Source organism: Colletotrichum destructivum, chromosome 1, assembly GCF_034447905.1.
Source record: "Colletotrichum destructivum chromosome 1, complete sequence".
Taxonomy (NCBI): Eukaryota; Fungi; Ascomycota; class Sordariomycetes; order Glomerellales; family Glomerellaceae; genus Colletotrichum; species Colletotrichum destructivum.
Genome location: NC_085896.1, coordinates 4,797,414 through 4,821,822, shown reverse-complemented (window position 1 = coordinate 4,821,822; position 24,409 = coordinate 4,797,414). Strand labels below are relative to the sequence as shown.

The window sequence follows — 24,409 nt, the reverse complement described above, 5'->3', positions numbered from 1 at the left end:
ACAGATACTGCATATACATTCAAAGTACTCTGTACAGACACCAGCACCATTCAACATTGCGCCTCTGGGAACCAACAACGAGGTTGGTGATTCGTTGTAGTTTTTTTTTTTTTTTATGCTGTGAGTGCAGATGGGTCGATTCATCCTCCGTCCTGGCCGTAGGTTCATTTGTTATTCCAGCAGGAGGTCCAAATGCCCGCTCGTCGTCTCCTTTCGGCCTTGGCTCCAAGTGGACGACTACGAATATAGAGGGTCCAGCAGCAAATCTCCTTCTCGCCTGTGCAGTCAGTCGGCAATGTTGTCTGCTTTTGTCATTCGTCCACCGACGTAATTGAACGAAGATGAAGAAGGGGCATGGCAACTGGGGAGTCGGGGGGAATAAAACGGCACCCCATTCATTGTCTTGCCAGGTACCTAGCCTTACTACCAGTGTTCGTACCTACTAAGGTAACCTCTAGGTACTCAGCTAGCCAGAGAGATACCTCAATTCAAGTGCGCAGCAGGCAGTGTATCAACGTACCCATCATGTTGTGAGCTCTAATGTCTCTTGAAAGTTGACCTAGCCGTTTTCTCCGCCCCTTCAATGTTCATTCATCCTGACTTCCATTTCCGCTTTCCAGACGCGCACTCACCGGCACCACCAGCACCAAGACCACGACACACAACCTATTCTTCTTCGCCCATGCCCACCACGCCAACGCCCGCCCTCCTCCCCTTGTGCTCGTCCGTTCGCCCAGTTTCTCCACAATTGGTCTCCTCCTCCTCCTCCTCCTCCTCCTCCTCCTCCTCCTCCCCCCCACGGACGAAAACAAGTGCATCGGCTGGCCATCCCTCGGAACCTCGTCACTTTTCGACCACAACGTCCACCACTGACTGACTGCGGCGACTTGTTTTTATCTCGGTTCCCAGCTTGTTTCTCCGTCCCTCCTTCCCTTTCTCCCTTCCCTCCCGTCATTTGTGCTTTTGGTCGGAAAAATCAACAACAGACACCAAACCTTGCCAGCAGCTTCCTCATCTTCAATGTAGGAAGACGCTTTCCAACACGAGACATACCGTCATCAGCCGAATCCCCCCCCGACTCCACCAACCGCCACTGCACCATAAACTCACTGTACCTTCTGCACCCGCACCGTACGAGCCACTTTGTGCACGACTCGGGAACACAAGCCCGAGGACCCTTGGAGTCCTTGTTGTCAAGCCTATTAGCGATACCCCGACGCCAAAAGACACTGCACCGCGCTGTTTTTGCCCATTAATCTGCGGCCCAGTCCTATGCACACTTAGAGACACACGGCCACCACACCACAGAAACCACAGGGCACATTCTTCGCTGGGTGGTCACTGAACATTGCACTTACTACGCTTTGAGGTGCACCCTTCTTCCCTTATCCTTAACCATCCCCCTCCCCCAAGTTTAAAAAAAAAAAAAAAAAACACCTGGGACCAATTCCGAATCCACTGTTTGGACTTGAAAGCCCCCCAAAAAAGGACCAGCGGGCACGTACCCAGCTGCACCAGCACGCCGGCAAAGAGGAAGAAGGACTGCGAAACCACCTTCCTCCCGCTTTCCCTCAACCGTCGAACCTTCCTTCCCTCGCCCTCGTCCTCCGCCCTCTCCTCAACACCAAACGTGATTCTCACGAGCCCGGTAACGCACGAGGAGAATCATGTCGACCCCGACAACGGCCACTGCGACACTGCCTCCTCACTCGCATTATCATCATCCCCATTACCCCTACAACCATCAGCCGTACCAGGCCTCTACTGCTACGGGCTCCTCATACCGTCAGCCCGCAAACCCAATCCTCTCCACTTCCTCCTCGACGGCGACGGCGACGGCGAGACTGCCTTCCTCGTACGCCAACTCGTCGAGCATCGCGTATTCTACCACTTCTACTGCCAGTCACGCTGGTCCAAATGGCCTAGGCCCTCTAGCCTCGTCAGCCACTTCGAGGACCATTCACGACTTTTCGAGTCCCGACGCGAACTACTCCGTTAACGCAATGCCTACCAACTCACAATCTCAGTCTTCCCAGTCAGGTCGCAAGCGACGCCGCTCAAAGGAGCCCGACTGGAACAAGTTCTACAAAAACGGCCTCCCCAAGGAAATCATCGTCATCGATGATACCCCCGAGCCAGAGCAGGGCAAGGTTGTCGGCAATGGCGTAAGGGTCGTGTCCAACGGCAACGGCAACGCCATCGCCACCAACGGTGCCAGCAGTCGTCCTATTCCCAAGAAGCGGAAACGAGACGACGAGCCTCAACCGTACGACCCTGTCTACCACAACAGCAAGTACGCCGCCTCCCACACAACCACTCCTCATCACAACGGGACCCCCAGCGGCTCTACCATTTCAACCGATCGTACGACGAACTCGGCCATCCATACCACGGCTGCCACCTCACTGTCCTCGAACGGCCAGGAGTATTACGATGTGCAGCCCGGCCAAAAGAGGAAGAGGACTCGTCAGCAGATCGCTCAAGAGGCGAAGAAGAGAGAGGTCGAAGGCCTTGGCGATCCCTTCGTCAGCTACAAGCCGCCTCCCTATCCTCCCAAGAAAGCCTCCGACGTGCACGTTCGTGTAGTTCAGGATGTATGCTTTGTTCCATCGAGCCTCGTGGTTCTTTTTGCTGATGTCAGTCCTACAGGCCGGCTACAACAAAAACGCTAAAGTCGACGATGACGATGGACACTACATTGTCGTCCCCGATGCAGACTTGACGAAAGAGTGTAAGCATCAAAACGCCTGCCACATATCTGGTATTAGACCGCTAACCATGGCTACAGATCAAATGGTCAAACTTCTCGGACAGGGTACCTTTGGCAAGGTCGTCCAGGCTCGAGACCGAAGGAGGAACAAGTCGGTTGCGATCAAGATCATCCGATCGGTGCAAAAGTACCGAGATGCATCCCGAATCGAGCTCCGAGTCCTGGCCACGCTTAAGGAGAACGACAGTGAGAACCGCAATCGTTGCATTCACCTGCGGGACTGTTTCGACTACCGCGGCCACATCTGCATCGTCATGGACCTTCTCGGACAGAGCGTCTTCGATTTTCTGAAAAGCAACAGCTTTGTGCCTTTCCCCAACAGTCAAATCCAGAGTTTTGCCCGCCAGCTCTTCACCAGTGTCGCCTGTAGGTCGAATTGTGCCCAAGATGGCCGCCGAACACAGCTGACATTTTCCAGTTCTGCACGACCTCAATCTCATTCACACTGATTTGAAGCCCGAAAACATCCTTCTGTGCGACAGCGCATACCAAACTTTTACGTACAATCGAAAGATACCCTCCTCGTCTACGACCGTGAACCGTCAGGCGAACCAGCGCCGAGTCCTACTGGACACTGAAATTCGTCTCATCGATTTTGGCTCCGCCACTTTCCAGGATGAATACCACAGCTCCGTCGTATCTACTCGCCATTACAGGGCACCCGAGATCATCCTGGGCCTCGGGTGGTCTTTCCCCTGCGATATCTGGAGCATAGGGTGCATTCTGGTCGAATTCTTCACCGGTGATGCCCTCTTCCAAACTCACGACAATCTGGAACATCTTGCCATGATGGAGATGGTCGTCGGTCAGAGGATAGACTCTGGCCTTGTCCAAGCCGTCAACAAAATGGCCACTCGGAGCGGCGGAAACCCAGCCTCCAAGTATGTAACCGACTTCCGTGGCCCACGCACGTTTGATTTTAACCGTCTTATACAGGTACTTCAAAAGGCTCAAGCTTGACTACCCCACGCCGGAGACGACGCGGGCTTCTAAGAGATTCGTCAAGGCGATGAGGCGACTAGAGGTCAGCACTTTCCCGCATGCAGCCTAACAACGCCAGCTTACTAATCCCTTGCAGGACATTATCCCTTCAAACACTACCTACTTCAAGAACTTCTTGGATCTTCTCCGGAAGATCTTTGTCTACGATCCCCAGCACCGCATCACCGCGAAGCAGGCGTTGCAGCACCCTTGGTTCAAGGAACCCGCGACACCGGACGATGGGACCGAGGCCGCCAAGATTCGCTTGGAACGATTGAGACAGGAGCAAGATCATCGGCATCACGCATGATTCTAGCAACTTGGCTGTCTCCAACCCTTACGTCTATAACGAACAAAGTCGAGCATGATATGGGAGTTGGGCCGTTTGATATCAGGTCTGTACGATGGGGAGATGGGTATGGAAGGGCATGGCGCTCGTGCGACTTGATTTTTCTGGCATGCACCTCGTCAGAGGCTAGCCTCAATCTGCCTCTTAATAGCAGGCTTGATTGGACGCGGGTTTTTTCTTTGGGTTGTGTTTTATGGGATGGTTCCAGGTCAAACTTGCAGCAACACGGAGGAGTAGCATGGACGATCGAGCCACGCCCAGGGCAGCGTTGCTAGTAAAATGATGTCTCGGTGAGAGGGACGTCGCGCCTTTTCGCCAGGCCCAATAGAGCGATTTCTCTAGACTACCGCGAGCGTATCTGGGCTCGTCGGCAACTCCTTCAGCTCTACCTGGAGTGACCCCCTGATGGATGACTTGGACTGGGAAAAAAAAGCCCAACAACTCGAACTCGCAGTTGTCGTTGGACGATTCGGGGCAAGATGATGGGCCTAGCTTGTGAGTGATACTTAGGATTACCGCTATACTCAAATAGTTTATTTCTGGCTAATATCAGTTCTATCTCTAGGTTCAGCTCCAACTGCCTGGATCGTTCTCGGGCGTGCTCTTCCCCGGCGATTCAGGAGTCAACCTGAGTCGCCCGCCTGATCAAGTGCGAGGCCGGCACTTCCGTTCGCTCCCGAGATGAAGAGAATGGAAGCATCGTTTTCATCGAGATTCTAGCCTTACCTTAGCCAAGCCGCAGGTCATGAATGAGGCAATTAGGCAGGCAATCTCGGGGCGAAACAAGGAGCTCCGACAAAGCAACTCGCCTTTCAAATCACTATGACGATGCTCTTTTCTGCGACAAGTTACATGACGGGGGGTTGCGTTGTGTGCTTTGAAGCAAGGACAGTCCGTCCTATTGTTTGTTCCCGGTCGAGCCAAGCTGAAAGACGGACACAGCCATCAAGTTCGAGCTTCTTCGCTGACAATGTGATTTTTTCGCCGCTGGATTGTACAAATGGTTTCGCTTCCCATCCATCCTCTTATGGGCCAACTGATAAGGGTAGGGCAGAACGAGTAAAGCAGCCACGAGATCAACAGTACTTTTGTGTATTCCGCCAGCAAACCCGGAATCGATACTAACAATACAACACTATAATCATACAATCATGTGGACCAGACCATCCAGAGTCGCACCACCGCCTGCTGGAAAGCCCAACCAATTCCAATGCATTCACGACCTGTCGGACGTGACGGTCAGAAAGCTGACCCGATACCTCTATCTTTCACAACGACACAGCACTGCCCATCCTCCAGACTATTGGCTACAAGGCCAAGAGCAAAGTCTGCACGATCTTCCTAGCGACTGTCTCCGTCCAAGAGTCGACAACCTCAATGTGGTCAACTTGGTCAAGCGTGGTCTAATGAGCATCAGCGAGAAACACCAACTGCCCTTTACGCCAAAAGCAGCTGTGCTCTGTTTATCCCATCGGGGCCTCAACTCGTGGACGATCCACGCACTCTTTGCGCTAGTCACGAAAGAGGTCACGAAAGAGACGGAGCGACTGCGTCGAGACAGAGGCGGCAGAAATCTGGAATATTCGGCTCCAATCCAGGAGTTTCTCCACCGTCTGGACGCGATACAAGCCTTGTGGATGGACCCGCCGACGTTCGAGATGGTCTTCGGTCGCCTGCCTGGTGGGCTTGAAAAGGTCGCGTCTCAGTGCGAGGCTTGCATTCTGGCTGCCATTGGGTCCCGCGAGTCCTTCCTCGGTGACCTCCGCGCCAATCTGATTGCTCGGACAGAAACGGAGAGACCGGTCCTCCAAAGGGTCGTGGAGTCCTGGCTTGCCTATTTCCCGATGGAAACACAACAGTCAATCAACCAGGGCAGCTCGTTCTTGGCTGAAGAGATCCGGGCCGTACGCAGAGAGATTGTAGCGGCTCGGCAGAAAAGGCGTGATGCCAAGCGGCAGCGGAGGGAACGCCGGACTCCGAACCTGTCGAGCAGGAGCAGCCAGGCGGTATCTGTCCAGTCTTCTCATCAGCTTTCTGCCACCGGGAGACAACCCGAATCGAGCCAGCAGAGCCTCGTTTCCAAAGGGGAAGATCTGGCTGCCGATGTTGATGACGGCAATCAGCCGTGGGAGGATGCTGTTGGAGGCTTTTACGAACGCTTGGCTGTTCAAAATGGCAACGGGCATGCGTTCGACCGCAAATCGGTGCATCCTGCCTTTAGCGAGTTGAACACTCAAGCCGATCCTTTTCGGTCTCGGGCGTTTGAAACTGGGCTCGAGGTTGAACGCAGCGAACAAGACGCCATCTGGGAAGATGCGGTTTCGAACAGCGGTTCTCTCACATCGTCAAGCCGGGAACCCGTGATGCCGTCGTCTTCGACCAGACAGGAACAGCAGCCGAGCAACGCCACTCTCCCTCCGTCGATGCTTCAAGACGAGCAGCGAGTCAGCAATCGTTTCCGTAACGTAGCCACAAGCAGTGTATTTCTGAACAATGAGCCGGCTCAGGCTGTCCCCTCGCGCTCCGAGGCTTCCCCTACCACCCAACTGTACACCCGGCATCGCAACGTAGCACCGAGCAGCATCTACACGAACACTGACCCAGCCCGGCCCCATCCTCCACGGACCGATGTGGCTGCCTCTGCCGCCCGGTCTCAATTAGGGCTATCGGGCTCGGTTAACAACAGTGACCCCGCGCGCCGCTCTCGCCCAGACGCGGCAGTAAGTAACCCCTCCTCCAGGCCTCAGGATAACAGACCCGTAATACAGGATCATCCGACAACAGACCCCCCTCGCTGGCCTGGCCCGAGCCCGCACAACGATCCGAACCGGCGCGCTGTCGACGATGAGAGACTGATGCGGATGGGACAACAAGGTGAGATCGTGGAACGGATGGGATTTATGGAGTACTACGAGAACAAGCGGAAGCCCAAGCCCATACCCCCTTCGGGACGCCGGATGCACTACGGGGCGCAGTCGACTTCCGCGTCGCTGCAGCCTCGGCCTTTCATCTCTCGTACGCCGTCTGCTCCACCCCCCGTCCCTGGATCGGTTAGGAACCCTACTCTCGACGAGGTGCACCACATGGCGGCGGCACGGGGTTCCGTTGCGCTCAGCGACGTCTCCACCCTCTGGCCTCACGACTCCATCACTAGCGTCGGTATGCCCAAATAGGTTTCTGGCTTATGAAAGATTCACTGGCGTTTCCATGGTCTGGCTTGGTGTCCCTTTTTGGAGGGGAACGGATTGTAAGTAGACGACGGTAAGTCTCGTAGAGATGGTTCTTTTAGTCGGAGGAACATTCAATTCCATGTCACTCGTCATTGCAAGGGCGGCCCCAAATGTGTGAACTCAAATATTGAGCTATCTCCCGTTGTGGCTCTTGAGGCAAGTCTGCGACAAGATGTTCTCTCAGTCAGGCTAGACCATCGAGTAGAACGGTAGTACCGAATGCTGGCTGAGATCGGGAATTAACCTAAACGCACTCGAGATTCCACTCGTACTACTGGGCTTTGTTCAACTTGCCGCCATGATCCGAAATCCGTCCACTTATGAGCTAGGTAGTAGTAGTTACGGTCCATTTCCCCCTCGACTTGCCAACTTCTCTGCCAGAATCGCACATGTCTACCAAAGCGGTCGTGGAAGGAAAAATTCTGTGTCGGGGGGGGGGGGGGTGCAAAGCCCTTGGGGAAAGTGATTGAGACTCGGAAATTGATTAAAAGAGTGTGTAAGTGATAAGGAAAGGGGAAGGGGATAAGTCTGAAGTCCCGTCGGTTTGCTGCTGATGTGAGCCAGAGAGCGACCTTAGTGTCAAAACTGTGCTTGTGGCGATGCAACGTTGATGTCCAAACCGTCTTCTTCTCAAATACGATCAAAGAGGACCCCGTGTCGAAGGAGGGCGAGGTCGGACAACATAGGGAGGTATCTTCCGTATCGTCCTGGTGGTGGGCTGTCTGCTGTTCCGGTTATATCATCCTATACACAGTTAGATCTGACCACGTTTTCTGAGCTGACCTCAGGCTAGGGACTCACTCTAGAACTCAAGAGGGTTTTTTCCCCCCCCTTCCTCTTCCTGCTCTCTTTTTCTTTTGAAATTCGACAACACGGTCGAGTACATGCACACATGAAGTGACATGACCTCTCACGCCATCAAATGCTGATGCAGCTGAAGTCAAAGTCTTGCGCAGTAGAGACGTGGTGCTCAGGGACTGAAGACATCATCGTTGCTGTGGCTCGAACCATATGAGGCTGTCCACCTGCAATTGAAGACTGGTCTCAGCGGTAGTTTGGAGACTGAACCTTTCCCGGGTAATCGTAGGAACACTCGGACTCGTCGCCCGCGTAAGCGTTGCGGGCTGTGTCAATCTTGTTCGCCCAGTGCTGCCAAACGACTTGGTCGTACCACTCAACCCCGTGAGGAGAGTCCACCTCGTATACTTGGCTAACTTGACCGGCTTTCTCGAACTGGAACGAGGTCATGAGTTCTTCAACCCATTTGGAATGCTGTTCACGCTCACTCTTAAGCATGGTGTGAGCGATGATGCCTGTTAAGTGTCAGTTGAACGGTTGAAGATGATGTCGCTTCAAGTATTGTGGGAGACTTACGATGAATCTTGCGGAAGTCTGGCGTGTTGAAAGAGTCTTCTTCGGCTGCAGGGTCCTCCCATTTGTATTCGATAGCGTGGCTGTTGTACAAGATCGAGGTCTGCGCCAAGAGCTGATGGATCAGAGCACTGCCGATCCCACCACGACGATGCTCCAGACCGACGAAGACGGTGGCCTTGACCGTGGGAGATGAGTTGCCGGCGAGTCCTGTGATTCCTTTCTCGTATGGTTTCAGATATGCGAAACCACAGATGTTGTTTTCCGTGGACTCGTCTTCCTGTGGCACTGACTTTTTCCACTTCATGTACTGTCGGTATGCGTCCTGAGAGGGCCAATTCTTGGCATCCGTCAGATCGGCTTTCTGCTTGATTGCGACCACGAACGGGAGTCTCTCTCTCTGGCACTCATCAATTATGTACTCGAATCGACGGGCCGAGGTTTGGACGGTGTCGATGATTTCGTGGTCATGGTCGGCTACGGCCGCGTTGTAAATCTGCGAGCAGCCACTGGCGTCGATAAGTTGAGCCGGTCGTAAGACACAGTCGTCCAGTAGCCTTTTCTCCTTCACGATGGAAACTGCATTGAAGTTTGACGTGGTTGCAATCTGGATCGGCTCATCATCTCGTGTAGGCAAGCTGCGACGCTCCAGGTTCTCCTGACGACGACGCATGTAGTCTTCGCGAACGTTTATCTCACGATAGACGAACAAGTTGCTGGTCCAGTCACGACGACGATGAATCATCGAACCCCTCATTTTCTTTTCCTCATCGTAGTCGACGATAGTTTCGGGCTGCTCGACTCGTTCCAAGAGCTGTCCATTCGCTGGGTCAACGTCGTGATGATGATGGTTGGTAATCTCGTTAAGAAACGAGCTGGCTGAGTCCGCAGGCAGGTTGTTGACCCAGGCTTGGAAAGACTCGGAGGCGTAACCATAACAAATAAGGCCATCCGTCTTGTCGGAGGGAGTGCTGGAGCGGCTTGAGCCACGCTCATCGCTGGACGTGATGTCGCCCGCCACACTGACATCCATGGACAGATGACTCTTCTTGGACTTAAGTTCCACTCCTTGTCTCTCTGGGAGTTCCTTCAAAACCATTGGAGTTAGGGGAGTTGAACTCTTGGCGGGCTCGACCGATTCCGTGTCGGAATCGGCATCATAGCTCATGCTGTTTGGGTTTTCGTACTCCAGGTTTGGAGTGTCAACCTCAACATCAGGCTTAGCCTTGATCATGCGCAAGTGAGGAGGGATGTATTCGTTGATCCTACGCAGGTGAGGAGGGATATATGTGGTCGGTGGATGTTGAGCCGCTGTATCTTGCTTCTTGTCATGCTTCTTGTCTTCGCCTTTCTGGGTCGTCTGGCGTTTGGTAACAACCTCAACCTCCTGCTTCTTCCACGTCTTCTCGGAGCTCTTGCTCACTGCAAACGATTGCTGTGCGACATGGAAGTCAGAGACGCTGCTATCAGATTCAGTAGCTGCTCGTGCAACCTCTGGGCTGGATACTGTTTCGTTCCAAGAAGTGGGAGACCGCTTCCTGTCTGGAACTGGAAGATCCTTAGCCCAACGGATCGAGGTAGTCCGCTTGCTGGGCTCACTAGGTCTGATAGGTTTCTTCGAGGACAATGAAGCCTTATTTTGGGCATTTTTCCCGGCGTTCCGCTTGTTCAAGCCCTGGGAGGACCAGCGAGCCGTAGACTGGCTGGAGTTGCTCTGGTGATGGTGCGCTTTGGTAGAGGCACGAGGGTAAGGGCTGCCTGGCCGGTTGAAGTGTGCACTTCTGCCACCGTCATGATGTTCCTTATCGTGCTTTTGGTAGCTTCTGCTGTCAGAAGTTTTCATCTTGGTATCTCTTTTCTGGTCTTGGGTTGACATTGTTGATGGCAGCTGGTAGTAGGCTTCCTCAAAGAGTTTGTTGGAGCTGTCTAATGGAAGACAGTTTAGTAAAGACCTTTGAAAATATCTTATACAGATAACCTGCGCAATAATTCACTTACTGGCTCTTTGTGTTTCACAGACGTTTGTGTGTCTTTGTGTGAGGATGTGTGAGTGTAAGGAAAATAAGAAGAAAAAACTGCACGCGTGTGCACGTATTGTCCCTGAACTGCAAAGGGCTATCAGCTTCCGGTACTCAGGAAATTAGCGTGAATCACTGAAAATAGTGAGAGGGCGCGCTTGTTGGTTTAAAAATGACTTGTAAGTGGCCTGCAAGATGATTGCAGTATACGCGATGCGTTCTCTTCTTTTTGTGTGTCCTGGGGTGCGTGCGAAGCGTAGTTGATGTGTATAGTTGAGGACTATGTGGTGAGAGGATAGGAAGAAGGAAAGTTGGTATGAGCTTGAGGGAGAAGAAGATTTTAGAAGTGAGAAAGATTTTTTAGAGAAGAAAATATTTACAAAACAGGCTGGTGCCCAAAACAGGTAGGAGCATGTGTCCAGGTGCGGCAGGGCTTTCCTCTGCTCAACTTACTGTCGCTCCTTCCTCCTCTCAACTTCTTTTGAGCACCACCACTGGCCAGAATTATATGGTTTCTAGCCAAAATCACAACACAACACTAGCAAAAATATTATTGATTTGAGATGGTTTTGTGCTGTGTAACAAAACATTTATTAACACTGTTTGTAGGTTGTGTAGACGTTTTTACCAAAGATGACTTCGTGATGTTGCACAAAGTATTGTTCACAGCTGCCAGCAATTACATATGATATATGATATATCAACCACATGGTAGTCTCCGTTCAGGTTGTACGAATTGTGCATGAAGCTACAGGCATGAGCTTGGTTAGAACACCGCCAGAATTGGCGTCGGACGTTGTTGATCACGGTGAGCAGACTCGGTAAGCTCGGTGAGGCGCGCTAGCGGGGCGGCGTCTATTGGAGCTAGGTTGACCGTCACCGAGACACAATCACGTGATTACTGACAGGCGTCAGGGGGTCGCCAGACAGTCTGGATGCGGGCACCGGCTCCTGTCAACTGCAATAGGACAGGTGCGGCATCATGAGCAACCCAAGAAGCCCAATTTCTTCAACTTGCCACCTGTAGTCGAGATCTGCCCAGGGGATAAGTCCTTCGATTACGACTAAAATGTTGTCCATTCTCAGAAAAGCGCGTCTCAAGGACAAGGAGATGCGCATCCTCATGCTGTTGGTTGGGAACCCCTGTATGCTTGCCGTACATCTTTGCTGATGATATCGCATAGAGGTCTTGACAATGCTGGGAAGACGACGATAGTCAAGAAGATCATGGGTGAAGACGTCAACACAGTGAGCCCAACTCTGGGCTTTATCATCAAGACCATCGACTACGACGGGTATTGGGTCATGCCCTCCAGTCGTCAATTGCACAGCTAACAATGAGCCAGATACAAGCTAAACATATGTATGGCGAGCACACGTAATGCTTTGGAGCCAGCTGTCTGACCGAAACAGGGGACGTCGGAGGCCAGAAGACGCTGCGCTCATATTGGCGCAACTACTTCGAGAAGACGGATGCGCTGATCTGGGTTGTCGACGCCACAGATCGATTGAGAATCGAAGATTGTAGAGAAGAGTTGCATGGTCTCCTCCAAGAAGAGGTTCGTCCGCCTTCCAACGACCTGTGTGGAGTAGGCGCGATCCTGGTGTGCTAACTGACCCCCGACCGGTTCACAGCGGCTATCTGGTGCGAGTCTGCTTGTCTTTGCCAACAAGACGGACGTGAACGGATGCATGGGCGAGCAGGAGATACTACAGGTTCGGATATTGACACGCTCCTTGACAACTTTGTCGGAAGTTTGGCTGACATCTCTCTCGTCCAGGGGCTGCAGTTGGAGGCGATTAGGACGCATCACTGGCATGTCTTACGATGCAGTGCCATGACGGGCACCAACCTCAAGGAAGGGCTAGCTTGGGTTGTGGACGATGCCAAGAAAAGGCTCTTTTTGTACTGAGTGCCAGAGGGCTTGTTTTTGGGTCGATGGCAGAGAGATGCCATGCTCATCCAGCCAGCACACCCCGAGTTGGAAGTTGGGATGCCCAGGACAAGGTCGACGCGCGCATAACGGTCGCTGGGTCAAAAAATAAATAGATAAATAATAACAATATGAATGGCCAAAGGTAGGGAACTCAATCGTGTTCTAGAAGGGCGACCCCAGGAGTGAAGCGCGCCTGAAGGTCTGTCGTGGGTTCGGGGGTCGGGATCGACGTCTTGCTACGGGTGAGAGGTAGATGGGGCACTCGAGTGTGCGAAAGAGAGCGCACACACGAGGGAGGGATAGGGGGTGGCATTCATTCCACAGCATCGTTCGCATCGCAATCGCAATCTATCTCTGAGGCCGAGAAACAGGGGCAGCTTTTGTGGATTGGGGTTGTTTGATTACCTACCCAAGGTAGGTAGGCAGCCTTGTGGTGTATGTGGTGATGCGTCTTGGTGCTGACAATCGGGGACCCTGGCCTGCTGCTCCGATGGTGCCCGAGAAGCAGAAATACGAGCGGGCCAACAGGCCATCGCGCGCCGCATGCTGCGGATGTATGTTAAGTACATTTGCATGCCGCCTGCAGAGCACTGCCGGTGGCTGCTCTCATCAGTTGTCTGCTGGGCGGGCAGGCTGTATGCCTGGCCTCTTGCAGGAGAATCATTTTCACTCCTGTCATTCGCCGGAGAGAAATTTGGTGTGCGATTTTCAAGGTCTTCAAGAAACGCGGATGCCCGGGTTCATCCCCTCGGTTATCATGGGTTGAAACGACGTGATTGAAACGGCGCAGATGGGCCAGTGAGGTGGACGACCTCAGGTACGGAACCCACCTGTCCAATCGTGAGACAGGGGTTACGAGTGTGGAGAAGAATATGATCCATGCGTCTCGGGACTAGATACGTACCCCGTTTGTTTTGGTCCTCGTTTCTTGCTACCTATGTCTGACTCTCGACTCGTCGAGGATGGGCTGGGGGCGGCGAGTTGAAATGGGGGACGGAGGATCTCGACAGCAGGAGTGCCAGACGTTTTTTAGACAACAAAGAGCTCAAAGGCTGGTGTCGAAGCAGAAGAAGACGCACGACCAAAGAACTGTTTTGGGCGTTGTCGAAGGAAGACGGAGGGAGAGGGACAGGGAGGGGGAAAGCCGTTGTTGACATTGCGCTCAATTTGGATCAAACCATTCATCACTAGGCGCACGAGGTGGATGTCTGTGCCAACTCTGCGAGATTATTGGATGCGGCGCTACGCCTGACGGTACCTTACCTGATGAACAATCTGCCCAATTGACATGGCATGGCATGGCATGGCATGGCAGCTCTAGTAGCAGCACAAGCACGAGCGCGAGAGCACAGCTGCTGCAGCAGCAGCATCCGGAGGGCGAACCGTCGGCCTCTGTGCCGGCCTCTTCGCCGCTGCGCCGTGTGTCCAAATAAAAATCTGCTTCCTTCAAACTCTTCGTTCGTCAGCCAAAGTACCGCCGCTGCAGGTCTCCTCTGTCCGCCGTAGCTACGGATACGCAACTTCGCATCCCACTCCCTTTCTCCCTGTTTACTTTGACCTCTCAGTCAGGTTTCCTCGAAACAAAACAATCCCCCAACAACCCAACAACACCCTGAACCTCCAGTTTTCAACCTTACCCCCGCCGCCGCCGCCGCCACCCTCGCCAGACACTCGGAACTACTTTCAGTCAGTCTGCGCGCATCTGCTAGTCTAGGTATTCTGTAACCAGAGTGACAGAGCTTCCCCGCTGTGCTGTACTGCTGCACTGCTGTACAGACAAAACACAGACTGAAGATCCGTCGTGCCTGACCTCGGGTTGGCTGCCTTGGGGTTCCTTGCCCGCGCCGTCGCCGCCGCCGCCTCTGCTCCGCTTGGGTAGTGCGTAGTACCTTGCTTTGGCGCAACTGCCCACTCTTAGCGCCATCCATCCCATCCCATCCAAAAGGTGACGAACGCAAGGTACCTCCATCCTGTCCTACCTGTCCTACCATTCTATCCTATCCCATCCCATCCCATCCCATCCCATCCCACCGCAGACCGAGTCCCAAAGGTGGACGCAAAACCGAAAGAGGGACGGCAAGAAATTAGACAACATATCCTTCTCCAACAAGGACCTCACTACCTTACCTGCTCCTCTTGCCACGACATACAATTCTAACCGGGGGTAATCCTGCGCATACAGAAGACAGAACCACCTGTTTCCATTCCCTCCCCCACTTCGCAACCGTGTCGTGTCATGACTCTGCCTCCCACCTCATCATGTCGGAACAAGCAATGGACGACGTCTCCAAGTTTCTGCAAGACGTCAAGGAGATGAATGCTCGTCGCACCGAAGAAGACGACGCCCGCCAACGCGAACTCGACGAGAAGATACAGCAGGAAAAGAGGGAACGCCAGGCCCGCCGCGCCGGTACGTCTTGTCTGTGTTTCTCATGTCTAGCCCTCCTCCCCTCACATCACATCTCTCCCTTCCCCCTTCCCTCACTGCTGCTCAGCTCTGTTCTGTTGCCTCGCCCTGCATCTATCTGTCTATCTATCTATCTGTCTATCTGTCTGTCTCTGCCCTTTTTGTAAGCTTGCTTTTCTCCCCTCAACGCGCCTAGGGTACAGATGTTGCTATTCGGTATCGTTGTCGTGCTCATTCACCCATCTGCTCGTGCTGGGGGTGCCCGTGCCGTGCCATGCCGTGCCATGTTCAGGTTCAGGTCGCCCTGAAGGGCCAGGAAGCGGAAGCCTGAGCGAGCTCCTGATGGATGGAACGGCTACCACACCGGGCGAGACGCGAGCGACGCCCTCGACGCCTTGACGCTCACTCTCCCAAATGACCACAAACCACATACACACGGCCGCTTTCTCGTCTCGTGTTTCCCCGTCCGCCTGGTGCTGTCAGAAACCCGGCAGCACACAACTTTCTGCAATTTTGCCATTGTCCCTCCCCTCGTCTCCTTGCACACGCCTTTTTGTGCTTTACAACAAGATCTTTTCCCCTCCGTTTTTCCTTCTCCATCCTGCTGATTTCCTTGCCCCTCATCATCCCTTCTGACGACATTGACAGAACGCGCTCGATCCATTTCCCCTCAGAAATCATCTCCGGCCAATACCCCACCACCTTCGTCTCGAGGCAACAGCACCGCGCAGCTTTCCGATGACCTGAGACTGTCCTCTCCTGGCCTCGAACAAACCGGCAGCCCTCGTCCCCACTCTCGCTCCCGCGCAACACCGGCCCCCGACGCCATGGAGAGCTTGTCGACCTCCCCCACCAAGGAGAACGATTCCCCCCTCGACGCCGACAACAAGCCATTCAGTATGACGTCTCCAACCGGCGGTGGCGTGCAGGGAGCCCGCCCGCTGTCGTGGCAGAGACGCCCCAACTCGCAGCATTCCGATCGATCCAAGAGCCGTCCCTTGTCCGTTGTCGCCGCAGAGAATGCGGCCAGGACCTCGCCGAACCCCACGTCCGACCCCTCCTCCGCCACCGAACAGAACTTCTCTAGGGACCAGATCTCCCAGGCACTGGGCTCCAAAGACCCTGCTTGGTTCCGTCAGACCCCCGATCGTGCAAGCGTTGGCTCCGCTGCCAATCGCAAGACCCAGGTCGAGGATACCGACATCACCGACATGTCCTCCATGCGCGCCCACCAGCTTCCTGGCTTGAGCCGCAGCTCCTCAACGGACCTGCCGCCCGAACTTTCCAGTCCGACCAAGGAAAACAGGCTCGGTTCCCCACTCTCGCTGTCCAGTGTCCAGAGGCTTGACCCTCCGGCTGAAATATCCTCCGAGAACGATACAGTCGCACAGCGCCGCATGTCAGTCTTGTCCTCGGGCTCAGGTCGCGCGTCCCCTACGAGACCCGTCTCGCCTACCAAGGGTATGGGCGGCTTCGTCCAGAGTGCCATGATGAAGAGGTCAGACAGTGTCAAGAGATGGAGCGTGACATCGCCCCCGGGGCTCGTACGCGCTGATTCGGCTACCTCGAGCCGGGTCGGCGAGCCTAGGTCCCGTCCCCAGAGCATGTTCGTGCGCGACGGCGCAGCTACTCCCACCGGCTCGTCCCACTCCCACTCTCGCTCTCTTTCTCGTCCCGCGTCCCGACCATCCTCTCGCCCTTCCTCCCGCCCTACCTCGCGCCACAGCAACCAGGAATTTCAGGACGAGACCGAGACCACGCCCAAGGCCCCCGCCGCAGCCCCGCCGACGTCAGAAGCCAAGCCCGACACCCGAGACGAAGAAGGTGAAAAGGTGACGCCGCCACCCAGCCCTTCAAAGACCATGGACACTAGGAGGTGGAGCCCTACGAAGGCGAGCTGGTTGGAAACAGCGTTGAACAAACCTGAGGCACCGAAGCCCAAGCCTCCACCAACGGCTAACCAGCCAGCCTGGATGGTTGAGCTCAACAAGGCCAAGGCGCACAAGGCTGCCAATCCCAGTGCTGATCTTGGTCGAACTGGCTCCGTGGCATCCAACAAGCATGAAGTCAACATCGGCGGGCTCATGCGGTCGTCGCCCATGGGCGGCCAAGAAGCGAAGCCGTCCGTCGGTGGGCTCAAGGGCATTTATGCACCAGTAAAGACTCACAAGACTGGCGGCAGCATCAGCAGCCCGACTTTCCGCGGCAGCACCATCAAGAGCCCAACGAGTGAGGATAAGCCGGAAGAAACGCCCGCTCCCGTGGGAATCCCGAAACCATCAACTGCCAGTGACACTCCGGCCGTGACCAAGGTCAAGCCCGAAACACCTCCAAAGAAGGATTTCAGAGCTGGCCTCAAGTCTCGAAACGTTTCCGGAGATCCTGCGTCTTCCAAGGACCCAGCCAATGAGTTGCAGAGCGTCTTCGGCAATCTGCGCCGGACAAAGACGCAAAACTACGTTGCGCCGGACGAACTCAAGTCGAACATTTCCCGTGGCAAAGCATCCCTGAACATTACGGGTGGCCCGAAGCCGAGTGACCTCAAAGATGAGTTCAAGGAGGCGATACTGAAGAAAAAGGAAGACTTTAAAGCTGCTCAGTCCCAAGGCAAAGGCGTGACTCGAGCCAAGTCCAATGCTTCGGAAAACCCCGTACCCGAGGCCCTGTTGAAGCGACATGCCCTGAGCAAGTCAATCTCGGGCAGATCAGAAGCGACATCGCCTTCCGCCATTGAACACCGCAAATCTGTCAGCGAACGATCAAAGCTCGTAACCAAGGACGACCCGAGCGAGTCCATCCCCTCGCTTCGGTCCCCGTCGAACAAGTCCCCGACAAACAAATCACCTGGCGTTCAGTCTCCAACAGAGCCGAGGCCTACGACGCCAACTCTTCAGAAAGAGACTAACGCTCCTGCCCGGCTTCAAGGACGTGCCGCTGCTGGTGGCTTGGCTGGTCGGTTCAACCCTGCGCTTGCGGGAATCCTGGCTCGTGGCCCTCCCCCTATGGCTTCTACCGGAGGACGTGAGGCCGAAAAGTCGGAGGAATCCGGCGGTACAACCACCGAGCCCACGGCCCCGGGACCACAACTGACGCACATGACTAAGGGCCGTGCTCGCGGCCCGAAGAGAAAGGCCCCATCGTCCAAGGGCCTGTCTACCGCCGCTCCCGCCCCAGAGCCGGCAAATGAGCCCAAGGCTAGCCCAGCAGTGGCCTCACCTGTGAAGGAAGAGCCACCTGTTGTCGCCGAGGAACCCAAGAAGAGCCCCCAGCAGGAAGCTCCGACATCCATCCAGGCCCAGGTAGCTGCCCAGGCAGCTGCCAAGAACAGGCCAGCGCCTCTCAAGTCATTCGGAAAGCCTGCTGAGGCTCCGGTTGAGAAGCCCATTTTCCCCGCCAAAGAAGAAGAGCCCGTTTCAAAGCGCAGATCTCGGTCTCCTACGATGAAGCTCCAGTCCTCTCCGATAAAGCAACTCGAGGAGAAGCCTAACGAGCCTGCTTCTCAACCCAGTTCACCCAAAAAGCTGGACATGAAGAGAGTGTCCATGTTCTTTGAAGAAAAGAACCAAGAGACGCCCAAGCCGGAGAGCCCAAAGAGAGATGAGCCAAGGGCAGATAGCCCAAAGAGAGAGGAATCAAAGGTGGATAGCCCGAAGAGAGAGGAACCTAAGATGGAGAGCCCGACGAGGGGCGATGAGCTCAAGAAACAAAGCTCGGCTACAATGCCCAGCATCAAGCCCAAGCCGGTTTTTGAGAAGTCCTTCAGTCCCCCACCACAGAAGACTGAGGAAGTCTCTCCTGTCAAGACTTTCGGGCGCCCCCTGCCTGAACCGACGTCAAGCCCTGCAAAGAAGTCGTTCTCTGATAGCGTGGATGAATCTTCCTCTCCTGCCAGGACCTTTGGACGACCCTTGCCCGAGCCTACACCTAGGTCGCCTATCCGGTCTCCTGTACGGTCGCCGTCCAATGATCAAGCGGATAGCCCACATGTGGCGCCTCTCAGAACTTTCGGACGGCCCTTGTCAAGGCCCAGCTCACCTCAGAAGTCGAACGACAAGGTCGATAGCGAGCCGGTGGTATCCGTCAGGAATGCTGCGGCGATGTTTGGTGGTTCTGTCGTTCAGTCACCACCTCTTGAGATACGGTCGCGATTCGACAACACTGCGTCCCCGGTCCAAAGGTCCAGCACCCCCCCTTCAAGGGGCTCTGCCAGGCCTTTGCCAATCCCGCCGAAACCTTCGTCTCCTACGCCTGTCGCTTCGCCCGTCCGATCCCCGACCAAGTCGAGCTCGGAAGTCTCGGCCTTGCTGGACGACTTCTTTGGCACACAGCGACCGCAAAGAGAATACCATCTTGACACTGCCGAGGTATTGATGAATAAGCCCCGTGTCCGCGATATCCAAAGCCAGGGCGCAAGACTCTTCCAGATCACGGGCGATGGCAAGAAAATTCCCGTCCCGGCGCATAATGAGCGCATCCTGTTTGAACGGGAAATGTATATCTGCGCCAACGTCTTCACCAACGAGGCCGGCAGGAAGGAAACGGAGGTGTACTTCTGGGCCGGCGACGAAGTACCGGAAGCTACCATGGAAGATGCTGCTCTGTTTATCAACCGTGAGGCTCGCTCTCTCGGCGGCAAAGTCGTCAAAATGCGCCAGGGCAGAGAGACGCCGGAGTTCATCATGGCGCTTGGCGGCATGATCATCACCCGCCGCGGCACCGGTGCCAAGTTTGACTCGTTGGCGCCCAGCATGCTCTGTGGTCGCCGCATGCTCGGCCAGGTCGTGTTCGACGAGGTCAACTTCTCGTCCACGAGTCTCTGCTCCGGGTTCCCATTCCTCATTACGCAGTCAGGAAAGTGCTATCTCTGGAAGGGCAAGGGTAGTGACGTAGACGAGCTGAGTTGCGCCCGTCTCATAGGTATGGACTTGAGCCTGATGGGCGAGCTCCTGGAAATCGAGGACGGCAGCGAGCCGGACAGCTTCTGGGCCATTTTCAATGACGGTACGAAGCCGCATTCCGCCGACCACTGGCGGTTGAAGTCCAATTACGACAAGTATTGCCAAAGACTGTTCCGCTCGGACGCGTCTGCAGCCCAACAGGTGAGGCGTTCCGTACTAGTCAACCGTCTATGAATCGATCACGACTGACATCAATCGCAGGTCTACGAAATCAGCCCTTTCACTCAAGCCGACCTGGATCCCTCAGGCATCTACGTACTGGATGCATTCTTTGAGATGTACATAATTGTCGGCAGAACGGCGCAGAGCCAGTACGGTTCCTTCCGCAACGCCCTGGATTTCGCACAGGAGTATGCCATTCTGGCCAGTGGCATGGAAGACCGCCCCTTTATCCCCATCTCGACGGTGGTGTTGGAGGGTATCCCGAAAGACCTAAAAAGCGTGTTCCGGAAGTGGCGGGACGAGGCCAGCCCGACCATCATGCCTCAGAAGACGTCCGGGCTGAAGCGCGGCAGGAGTCTGCGCGTCGTTCCCCTCACCCATGCACTGCAGGCGATGAGTGAATAACACATCGATTCTCCTAAGGAAAACAAACCAAAGAGACGGGTGGGGGCCGACGGGGCAGCGCATGATGTTTTCGAAAGCTAGTAGGCAATGAAGGACGATGGATGGGCTTTCTTACTTTCTGTTGCCAAATACCCGAATGCTTGGAGGGAGAGCAGCACGTGCGTACAGAGTTGGAGGATGGAAGAGTATTTGTACATGATTGTTGTCGCATTTGCAACTGGTTCGGGGAAGAGACAAGGACGGAGGCGGTTGGCGACGGGCGTTTCAATATTTTTATTTTAGCCACTCCCACCGGTTCAGGCTGCTTGCTGGGGACATGATTCATCGTCCATGATGGCCATTGATGGGCCGGCATCGTGAATTGGGGGAATACTGAACGCATCTGAAACAAATAGACCGAGGCCGCCAGGGAGTGAGCGAGTGAGTGACCCTCTCGGTGGTGCAAAGACATTGTCGATTTGCACGAGTCCATCCGTCACGATCATTCAGTCCGCTTTCCAACCCGACCTCGCGGGTGCTATCATACCAGGCACAACAACAGTACGAATGGGGACAAAGGGCCATGCATGGTTGGGAACACACTTGATCAATTCAGCGTCAAACACTAATATACCAACCGTAACGAAGAGACCCGCCCTCATCCTCCGCAACGAACCTCATCAACGCCGATAGCTATGTACGTGGACCAACGTGGACCAACACCCTCCAAGCAACAACTTCCGAAGTCCGGCGTGCCTAGTGCAGCGAAACCCCATTTTAAATGCATTTGATTCTTCTCCCTTGTCTCTTCCTCGGTGTGTATGTGTGTGTGTGTTTGTGTGTTGGAATGTTGATGACTTGGGTATATTGAGTCTTTGCACAAACTCTTGGTCTGGGCAATTACCCTCTTTCTTCTATTGCTCCATACACATACACCTCCCCTGAAAAAAGCGCCGCGAAACCCGAGCATAGTACCTCATGACTCGTCCTCGGTGTCAGTGTTTGTCTCGCTTGTGTCATCCTCGACGTCGTCATCTGTGCCGCTCTCCTCGTCCGAGTCCTCCTCCACTTTCCTGCGCGGCTTGGTTGCACCCGGTACGCTGCCGCCCTTAAGGGCTTGCATCTGTCCGGCTATCGAGTCTGTGGCGGTTGTTAGCATTTCGTGTGCGGATGGGAGGTCTCGAAAAAGCTGGGAGAAAGTGGCGCAACATACCTTCGTCGGGCTCGCTGATATCATCTTCGGCAACCATGGCCGCTGCCTTGCTCGCCTCCTCGACGACGAGGGTGACCTCCATCTTGGTATCGAAGCCGACGTAGCTGTCACATACGACGTGCATAACAAATGTGTAGTGACCAGCTTGTGGAGGAGCGGCGAACTGGGCCTTGAGGGTTTGCATATTGAAGGTGGGCTTGCCGTCTTCGCCAAAGATGGGCTGGTCGAACTGGGTGAAGGTGAAGGGGGGCACAGCCATCTTGCCCTGCTTGGAATCGGTCAAGAAGACATACCACTTGGGGGCATGGTCGCGGGCGAAGTAAGGGGCGTGAGCGAGGGGGGGCAGAATGGGTTTGTCGTCGACGGGGATGGGTTGGCCGTCGGGACCCTTCACGGTCTTCTTCTTGCGGCCAAGGTAAGCCTCAAGGTCGTCTTCGGGGGGGTCGATGTCTTCCAGGTCTAGCTCATTGATCTCGGGGACGTTCTCGCTGCCAGGGGGGACGATGCGTCCCTTGACGACGAGGGTGACCAGGGAGGAGGGGATGATGAAGCGCTCGCCAGTGACCTTAAAAAAGGCCTTGGCAACACGGAGCTGGGGCAATTGGCGGGCGACACTGACGGCGGACTTGTACTGGTCCTCGGAGAGAAGCTTGTTGCGCACGACCATGTTCCTGCGGAGGTCGTCGGGCAAGTCCATGAACTGCTGGAGGGAAACGTGAACCTTTGAGTCACCTCCCTCGACCTGGCGGACGATGTCCTGGCTGAAGTGAGGCAGCTGCAGGAGCGGCGAAGCCTTGGGGGGCAGGGCCTGAATCAGGTGCTGGCTTGTGGAGTAGGCGGCAAGGATGGGACCGGTGCTACCGTAGGCTTGGGCAATGGCAGAGAACGACCGGGTGAGGGCGTGGGCAATGGGGGCAACTTCGTACTTGGCGCTGTCGAGGGCCGAGTCCTCGAGCTCAACTCGGCCAAGGTAGGACCACAGCAGAGCCAGGGCCTTCCGGCGCACGCCGCTGTCGAGGTCTTCGAGAGCTTGCCTGTCCTTCTGAGAGAGCCCAGCCTTCTCGGCGTTGGCGAGCAGCTTAGACTCGAGCTTGGAAAGGCCAGACTCGGCCTTGTCACCCTTGAGGACGGCGTCGAATTCCTTGCCGCTGCTCAGAGCGGTGATGACACCGCCCTCGTCAACGTTGTCGTCGTAAGCACGGAAAAGGTTGTTGGCACTCTCCATAAGCACGCCGTCCTTGGACATGCGCTGAGTGCCGTACCACCACGAGCCGACCAGGTAAGGCAGGAGAACGCCGAGGAGCAGCGTGTAGGCGAGGACGACGTACTTGCCGTTGCCGTCGGAGATCATGAACTGAGGAAGGGCAATTCCAATACTGAAGCTTTGCTTCCCGTCAGGGTGGCCGTACTGAATGAAGTTGTTGCGGATCTCCTCGTCGGTGAGGGCCTGGTAGGCCTTTGAAATTTCGACATAAGCGTCATTGAGGGACTCAATGGTCTCGTTCTTGGCCGGGTCAGGCTTGACCTTGTCGGGGTGCAGTCTCCTCGAGAGCTGCTTGTAGACCTTCTTGATCGTTTTCTCGTCCGCAGACTGGGTTTGGGCGTGTCAGCATTCGGGGGGGGGGAACAAATACACGAGTCAAGGGTGGATAACATACATCAGAGATGCCGAGAATGTCGTAGGGGTTCCAGATCTTTTGGGTGACGGTCTTGGTGTGGATGATGAGGTAGATCATGCCGGCCATGACTGCGAGGCCGACGAAGACGGCAATGACGCGCACAATCCGGCGCTGCTTCTTCTGGTGCGCCTTGCGCTGCTTGTCGATGAGGTCGACATGTTCGGGCTTGAAGTCGCTCTGGATGCGCGGGGCCTTGGCCTCGATGTCCTTGGAGGGGAAGACGAGGGTGTAGCCGAGCGGCAGGGTGATGATGCTGCTGATGGCGAGGATGAAGAAGGGATAGAACTGCGCCTCGGCATCGTACGAGTAGTCGGAACTCATGTTGGCGACGTGGCGACGAGCCCGCGAGCTCCGAGGATGGTGCGAATGACGGTAAAAGCGGCCTTTTGGGGGGGGAGGTAATGGGACGTCGTGGTCGAAGTCGAGGTTCTTCGAGGGTTTGTGTGGTGTTACGCAGCGCGCGGATCGGGACACGTCGCTCGCTACCTTTTGGCGCCCGTGAAACCAAAAAAGATAAAGAAAAAAAAAAAAAGGGTGGTCACGGCTGGCTTACTTAGACCTTGGGCTCGGTATTCGCCTGACAAGAATCAAAAAGAAAAACAGAGCAAGATAAGGAATAAACAGAAGTAAAGAACCGTAATGCAGGCCTGTATACTTGCTCTCTCTTGGTCTCTCTGTCTGCTTGTTTCTTTCCAGGTCAGAACTTCCGAGGGTGGAGGATGATGGAGGGGGAGCAGAGGGAGTTGGAGGTGAAGTGTCCGCAAGAGCTCAGTCACCACTTTCTTTTGACAATCGTGGCCTCGAAATAAACTGGCGCTGTGGTCCTACATGCGGTGGTAGTTTCCGGAAATGCGAGCAGGGGTCGCTCCCTCAGCACCTACCTAACTTACTGTGGGAGGTACCTGAATGGATCCCCTGGTACAGAGCACTGTCTGTACCTTACAGTGCTG

The 24,409-nt window shown here is 55.0% G+C and overlaps 7 protein-coding genes across 7 annotated transcripts; 4 read left to right on the top strand and 3 right to left on the bottom strand.

The window, feature by feature from the left end:
• Positions 1–475: 475 nt before the first annotated feature.
• On the top strand, positions 476–4,886 carry CDEST_01450 (Putative serine/threonine-protein kinase, active). Its single transcript, XM_062917609.1, has 7 exons — positions 476–2,594; positions 2,650–2,731; positions 2,789–3,136; positions 3,189–3,651; positions 3,707–3,794; positions 3,849–4,595; positions 4,666–4,886. Exons 1-6 carry the CDS (start codon positions 1,668–1,670, stop codon positions 4,059–4,061), a joined length of 2,121 nt encoding a protein of 706 aa, XP_062773660.1. The 5' UTR covers positions 476–1,667; the 3' UTR covers positions 4,062–4,595; positions 4,666–4,886.
• Position 4,887: 1 nt separating this feature from the next.
• Positions 4,888–7,418, top strand: CDEST_01449 (uncharacterized protein). The gene has a single exon (XM_062917608.1). It carries the CDS (start codon positions 5,252–5,254, stop codon positions 7,271–7,273), a length of 2,022 nt encoding a protein of 673 aa, XP_062773659.1. The 5' UTR covers positions 4,888–5,251; the 3' UTR covers positions 7,274–7,418.
• A 956-nt stretch (positions 7,419–8,374) lies between these two features.
• CDEST_01448 (Putative acyl-CoA N-acyltransferase) lies at positions 8,375–10,577 on the bottom strand (the record flags this gene model as incomplete). Its single annotated transcript, XM_062917607.1, has 2 exons — positions 8,375–8,643; positions 8,705–10,577. 2 exons carry the CDS (start codon positions 10,575–10,577, stop codon positions 8,375–8,377), a joined length of 2,142 nt encoding a protein of 713 aa, XP_062773658.1.
• A 1,100-nt stretch (positions 10,578–11,677) lies between these two features.
• On the top strand, positions 11,678–12,790 carry CDEST_01447 (Putative small GTP-binding protein). Its single transcript, XM_062917606.1, has 6 exons — positions 11,678–11,847; positions 11,904–12,014; positions 12,066–12,082; positions 12,133–12,278; positions 12,355–12,435; positions 12,501–12,790. The coding sequence occupies exons 1-6, from the start codon at positions 11,789–11,791 to the stop codon at positions 12,630–12,632; spliced, it is 546 nt and encodes a 181-aa protein (XP_062773657.1). The 5' UTR covers positions 11,678–11,788; the 3' UTR covers positions 12,633–12,790.
• Positions 12,791–13,095: 305 nt separating this feature from the next.
• On the bottom strand, positions 13,096–13,813 carry CDEST_01446 (uncharacterized protein; the record flags this gene model as incomplete). Its single annotated transcript, XM_062917605.1, has 1 exon — positions 13,096–13,813. The coding sequence occupies one exon, from the start codon at positions 13,811–13,813 to the stop codon at positions 13,592–13,594; it is 222 nt and encodes a 73-aa protein (XP_062773656.1). The 3' UTR covers positions 13,096–13,591.
• Positions 13,814–14,120: 307 nt separating this feature from the next.
• On the top strand, positions 14,121–21,245 carry CDEST_01445 (Putative villin/Gelsolin, ADF-H/Gelsolin-like domain superfamily). The gene is made up of 3 exons (XM_062917604.1): positions 14,121–15,066; positions 15,712–20,162; positions 20,223–21,245. Exons 1-3 carry the CDS (start codon positions 14,916–14,918, stop codon positions 20,586–20,588), a joined length of 4,968 nt encoding a protein of 1,655 aa, XP_062773655.1. The 5' UTR covers positions 14,121–14,915; the 3' UTR covers positions 20,589–21,245.
• A 1-nt stretch (position 21,246) lies between these two features.
• CDEST_01444 (Putative DnaJ domain, Sec63 domain, immunoglobulin E-set, C2 domain superfamily) lies at positions 21,247–24,226 on the bottom strand. Its single transcript, XM_062917603.1, has 3 exons — positions 23,439–24,226; positions 21,781–23,371; positions 21,247–21,707 (listed from the first exon to the last, which is right to left on the bottom strand). Exons 1-3 carry the CDS (start codon positions 23,778–23,780, stop codon positions 21,544–21,546), a joined length of 2,097 nt encoding a protein of 698 aa, XP_062773654.1. The 5' UTR covers positions 23,781–24,226; the 3' UTR covers positions 21,247–21,543.
• Positions 24,227–24,409: the final 183 nt, after the last annotated feature.